Source organism: Camelina sativa, chromosome 6 (assembly GCF_030686135.1).
Source record: "Camelina sativa cultivar CO46 ecotype springtype chromosome 6, ASM3068613v1".
Taxonomy (NCBI): Eukaryota; Viridiplantae; Streptophyta; class Magnoliopsida; order Brassicales; family Brassicaceae; genus Camelina; species Camelina sativa.
In genome coordinates this window covers 15,499,552-15,506,066 of record NC_141885.1, presented here as the reverse complement: position 1 = coordinate 15,506,066, position 6,515 = coordinate 15,499,552, and the positions used below count along the sequence as shown (strand labels likewise).

The 6,515-nt window shown below is 36.5% G+C and overlaps 1 protein-coding gene across 1 annotated transcript; it reads left to right on the top strand.

The window, feature by feature from the left end:
- Window positions 1-4,167: 4,167 nt before the first annotated feature.
- On the top strand, window positions 4,168-4,701 carry LOC147942630 (uncharacterized). The gene has a single exon (XM_087456141.1). It carries the CDS (start codon window positions 4,168-4,170, stop codon window positions 4,699-4,701), a length of 534 nt encoding a protein of 177 aa, XP_087312267.1.
- The last annotated feature ends 1,814 nt before the right edge of the window (window positions 4,702-6,515 follow it).

Sequence of the window (6,515 nt, the reverse complement as noted above, 5' to 3'; positions counted from 1 at the left end):
GTTTTTTTTTCTTTTTTTCTTTTTGTTTGTTTGTTTGTTACGTTTGGCCTTCCTCTCGATCGGATTGTCTATGTTATTAATCGTCAAGGGTTTGTCACGTGTCGGCGACGATCCAAAAAGATCGGGCAGTTACAACAAAAGATAGGATCACCATCGGAAATTAATTAAATATTTTGAGTACAATTATTGATAAATCGAATAAACATATCTACTACAAAGTACAAACCAAATTAAATATATGTTTGTGATATATTTTCAATAGATTTTGTATCAGAGATTTAATTGTATTTTCTAATATATTTTTCTTTATTTCTTCCAATGTAATTAGAATAAATTTCTGATATATATTTTCTAATAGTTTTTTTTTCCGTCTAACATCAGGTTAACGTTAATTAATAATTATTTTTGAAGCCCAAATTACTTTTTGTCACAGAATTTTCTGTTTAAATTACAATATGTTATACATTTTTAGAACGAACATATATGTGTATTTAATTATATTATAGAAATATAGGTTAACTACAATAGGCATATTATTTTCTCCCCAATATATTTCGCTTAGGAGTAGTGGTTGGCGGTTACACATAAGTAATTTCTTTTGCTCATATTTTTCTTATGTTTTTTTTTTCATCTTTCTTATTTTTGTTCATATTTTTCTTAGTATGCCTAAATATCTATTGAGAAATTACCTAAAATAATGCATACTATAACAATACGTTTGAGAACGAGTCTTACTAAAAGAGTATTTAAAAATTTCAACATTACTTATAAACCATGGGTTGATTGTTTTATTACGCTTTATGCTATTTACATTTACAATAATTAATTGATGGGTTTACCCACGATTCTGAGAGAAATATAAAACTCAAAATTGAGATCGCGTAAAAGATTCGGAGGTCGCAGGACGGCGGTGGAGATAAGTTGGGTTCCAGTGTGAAGTTTGGTACTTTCGGCGGACGACGGGTGAGGTCGACGGAACTTGAGGTGGAGGTAAATTTATGGATCTTCTCTGTGTAATCTGGTTGTTAATCTTGTTTTAAGATTTGAGATTTGGCGTTCTGTGAAAATGAAATTAAATGGATGACATGTTAATCTGTTTGTTAGGTTGATGTTAATCTATTTGTTAGGTTGATGTTCAAGCGTTGATAAACTAATGATTTTATGTTTGTGATGTTGAATTAACACAAAAAATTTGGTAATGTTTCTATCGTAGATATGGGTTCAAGTAATGATGTCATGTGGTATCCAAGTAGGTTGTATCCGGATGGGAAATGTCCATTGTTGAAAAGACTTCCATTGTTGAAAAGAAGTCTGCACCACGCTTGTAGTTTGTCCAATATCGCCGAGTTGAAACATTTTGCTGGTGATGAGGTCTACAAAGAAATAAGAGACAAATCGCAACTGGGAGTGCTACTTGTTCTAGCGGAAATCAACTAATTATTTTGTGGCAAGACCATTCACTATCTATTAGCTAATCAATTGGCAATAGATATGGCATCTGAGTTATTGTTTTTGGTCGAAGGAAAGCCATTAAGGTTCTCTATATATGAATATGAAGAAATTAGTGGACTGAAAAGCGAGAAATTAGATGAAATAGAGTGTGAAGACGATCATACACTTTTATGGGTGGCTTTGAAAGTGGATGTTAGTGTTGGACCAAACTATAACGAGATTCATGAAGGTTTGAGAAGGTGTCGGGGGTGGTCTAACGAAATCAGGACTCAAATTGCTCGGTTGTTTCTTGTACATGTAAGAGTTCTTGGCATATCTAGGAATAGTAGGATACCTCTCCAATATGCCAAAAGGGTCTTGAATGAGAATTCATTTGATAGTTATCAATGGGGTAGGGTTGGATTCAAGAGTTTAGTTGATTCTATCAAAGTGCTTGGGTTACATAACGATGCCTATACCCTCCATGGATGTGTCCATGTATTGCTGATATGGGCTGGAGGGAAGCCAAGGAAGGATATCAAAGCCTTCATATCTGGGAGCAAACGCATAAATAATGGAGAGGTATTTATTCCTACAATTTTAATTACAATTTCGGGTTAGCAGTTGTTATAACAGAAGCATATTTAATGTTATTGTTTTTGAAATGTAGCTTCAGGTGAAACATCTAGTTCCAAAACCTATGGCGGTCATATATCCAGAATGGCCTGAAGAGAATTCAGTGTACGGTGTAGGGGATGGGGGGAAGAAGAAACTTGATAATCTGCTGTTTGACGTTATCAATGGAGTTGTGGATGAGAGACAATGGGATTGTTTAAACAAAAAGAAGGGTGAATCTACGAAGAAGAGAGAGAGGAGAGAACACGTTGAAGGGAATAGTGAGGATGATTTCGCTGAGACTGCCCCAAGGAAAATCAGGAATGTCCCGAAGATTGTGAGAGAGAAAAAAGAAAGTGTTGGGGAGAAGATGTCAGTAGACAAGATTTCAGGAGATAAGATGTCAGGGGTGGAGGGTGAAGATTGCAGTGGAAGGTTCATAATTATGGTTGAATCATTAAGTGAGAAAATAGAAAAGATGGAGTTATCATTCGGAAGATCAATAGCCATGGTTATCAAGACATTTGACAGGATGGAGAGTAAGATAGGAAACTTACAGAATGATGTACAACTTCTGAAGAAAGTTGTTATCAAGTCAACGGATGAAGCAGGTCGTTCAAATGGCTCTGCAGAACCTGAAAAAGCGGAGGTATGATCTCTTGACCGTAATTATCAATATATATATTGATATATATATATATATATATATATAGTTTCCAGTAAAAGAGTATGATACGATGGTTTTGTGATGCAGAATTTTGGTAATCGTTAGGAGGGGAATCCTAACTATGAAGTCTTTGTATTTTTCTTTATTTATTCGAAGAGACAATGTTATTTTTCACTATTGTGAAGTTGTATATACTTTGAAAATAATTGACATTGGATTTTTTTACTGACAAATTGATAAGTGTTTAATTTCTCATTATTTTATAGCGTTACACTATATGAGATATTTCGTGTATATAACGTTAAATACATGTGTGTGTTCAAGTTATGGCTATTTCAGATGCCGTGTCCCCCTGGGGAAGATTTCGATGTTTCAAGGGTTATTAGGAATCCAAAAGCGTCAAGGAAAAAGATCATTAGGTTAGCTAGTATTAAAATCGAACCAGAAGACCAAGTTTACGTAGCCGAGAGTGTGGAGCTAAATCGGATAAAGAATGTAGAGAGTGTAATGCGTGGAAAAGGAGTACAGAGGTACCAGACAGGGGAAGGTGAAAAAAGGGTAAAGTTTAATGACAAAGTAAACGGAGGAGGTGTACAACCCATACATATTACTCCTATTAATACTTTGCATCCTAGTGGAGCTCACCCAGTTAATTGCGACGCTGTACCCTCGTACCGTGGGGTCGAGATTTGTAATGATTTAGGCGAGGGTAGGAGTACCCATGTGTCGAGAGAACTTACTGAAAACGAGAAACACAGTTATTTTGGAAATGTATTACAAAAGTTGATTCCTCCTTCAAGAGAGGATGATGATCCTCCTTCTGGAGATCCACTGGCCAGTATCTTTGGTGGAAGCCTTAATGTTGAATCAATGCGATTTGCTTTACTCAAACGAGCAGTAGACGACATTGTTGTCCTATCACCTGACGTGTACGATCCTTTCATTGCGGCATGTCCTGCGAAAGTAGAAAAGTTGAAGTCCTTCCTAACTGATGATTTGTAAGTGTACCCCGTGAATTATAATCAGATTTGTTTATATTTGTTTATTAACAAGTATTTATAACTGATGTTGTAATTTTTGGGATTCAGGGCTAAATTTCCAAGCACTGGAAATGCCGAATTTTATTTTGGCTGCTGACCCCTAAACAATTGTGGCCACTCATTGATGAGAAGTTCGGCTGGTTATGGGATGCGGTAAGGTTCGAAGTTGCCCGTAGTTGGTACTTATCTTAAGATTACAATAGTAGACTAATGACTGGTTCATTTAATTCGTGTTGCAGCACATGAGTACATGTGTCCAGATGTTCCGTCAAAGGGCGACGAAGTCGCCATCCCCATTTCTAACAGATCAGATAGCTTTCCTTGACCCTTGTTTTGTTAGTCAGTGGGCAAAAGATTTCCCTAGTTGAAGCATCTAAGAATTGGAAATTTGGAGAACCTTATTTTGAGATGTACATGGGGAGATTGCCCAAGTATGGAGTGACAAACAAGGTTTGGGTTGAGGATGTAGACACCCTGTTCTTCCCATACAACATCGAAAACAAGCACTGGGTTGCCATCGAATCTGACTTGGTAAGGAAAAAAATTAATGTTTACGATAGCATAGACAGTGGTACTACCGACGAGGTTATGAAGAGTCATTGTAATCCGTTCCGGAGGATGATTCCCAACTCGATACAAGCATTTCACCGGAGGTACAGGCAACAAAAAACCGGGGGAGCTGCATTCACTTATTACAGAGTGAAAACTGCTCCCCAAAACATTCAAGTGGGTGATTGTGGTGTGTATGCGCTGAAGTTCATAGAGTGTTTAGCCCTTGGTCTAAATTTCGAAGGCCTCTGTGATGCGGCCATGCCTGTGATAAGAAAGAAACTTGCTGCAGAAGTGTTAGATGAAGTTCCAGACCAAGACTGCTTTCTGCAGCTACTGGATCCTGATGAGACAGATGATTATCCGGATGAAATCTTCATCTCGAGATCAACTAATTAATGATGTTAACGACTTATATATTTTACAAAACTCGTAGCAGTTTCAAAGTTTGAAGTTTTAGAATGGTTTGCCGCGAGTGGATATTGAAGACGTGTGGGTTAGGTTAATTTTTTTGGTACACGTGTGGGATGTGTGGATGTCGACTCATATTTTTTGGTAATATGTGGCATATGTGGATGTCGTTGGGGTTCATTATTCGACATCCGGTCACTTGTAATGTTTCTATTTCGCCACTCAGGTAGCTATGATCGGTTTAAACACTCTTTAGGTATAGTGTCTTTTATATTCTAGGGTAAGTTATGGTCGCATCATTATGCTGGTTAACTATCCTGTGTATTTGGTCTTTAATCACAGGGCAACTGTACCCTTGAAAGCCGCATGTATTTTTTTTGATATATATAATATGTTTCTACTTACTCTTTCTTAACAATCGGCCTAATTCCTTATTTATCATATAATATTGCCAAATTTCCCAACTTGATTAGAAACAAAGTTGCTTCGTTTAGGGTTTAGTATAATATTACTCTTTCTTGTATATTTCACAGAAAAATTTACATTCTGGTAAGTCAATTATAACTTTGCTTCGTTCTTTAACGATATCACTCAAAAAATACGAAATTAAAAATAATTTTGATAGAAACATTAGAAAACACCATTAAATGGTGTTAATCATTTGGCCAACTAGTAACAAGTAATATTTATTAGTAGCCAACTGAATGTTTCCAATAATGATGGGTTGTACAACTACGTTTATCTAAGTACAACTGAACAACTACATGCAACTATGTTCATCTTCCTATGATATACATGGGTCCACATAAGGCAGTGTGAATGGAGATATAATGTGATTGGGTCCCTCATAAAAGCATTACATAGTGTGAATGGAGATATAATTTGATTTGGTCCCACAACTAGTTCAAAGTAAGCATGGTCGTGTACCGTCATCATATTTGGGCGTCGTCTGCATACATTGTCTTGTTTTACCATCTTACGTATATTTATAAATATTCCTCAGATCTAGGATTTACTCATTTTGGGATTAAAAGAGAGATAAAACATAAAAGTTACGAGACGGCGACCTGGTTAAAATATCTCGTCAACTAAGGTAAATATACTAATAGCTACTGGATGACTTCATAGCTACTTTATATTAGATTACATGATTCGTTTTATGTTGTTAGCGTCATGCCATTAAGTTATACTCAAAGCTCTTCATCTCAACCAAGCATTGAAAGTGGGGGCGCAAGAGCGGATGGTGATTTTGGTGTTCCTAGTAAGTTCTGGTGTCGTGAACGCATGAAACTGGAAGTTTCAGACTAGGGCTAAAATCAAGGTAGAAAAATATACAAATGTCCAAAGAGCGAGGTGAGAATTTTTTGTCCGTTGCCAATATAATTATTATGTTTTATTCATGTCATGAATTTTTCCTTTAAATTTTATGAAAACATAGGATGGTAAGGAACACCGAAGTAAGTGGTGGGACGATGCAGTTGATGAGAAGCTAGAACACCTAGATATCAAAATTCGTAGGCAGACAGAGTATATTCATCAGGCTTACCAAAATCCTATATTGGAGTCAATTAGGGAGACTATGCGTATAATGCGTGACGAAATTGAGGAACTGAACGCGCTTTAACTCACGCCGATTGCGAGATTGGTAGGTTGAGGGAGCTACTTCAGAAGTGGTAGTCACATGTGTTATGTTCTTCCAAGGAGGCCTATTTGGTTGTAATTTTTCTCCAACCTGTTTTCCGTCTTTTCTCTTCTAATTTCTAAATTATGGTAATACTGGTAACCACTTTCTCAAACTTGCT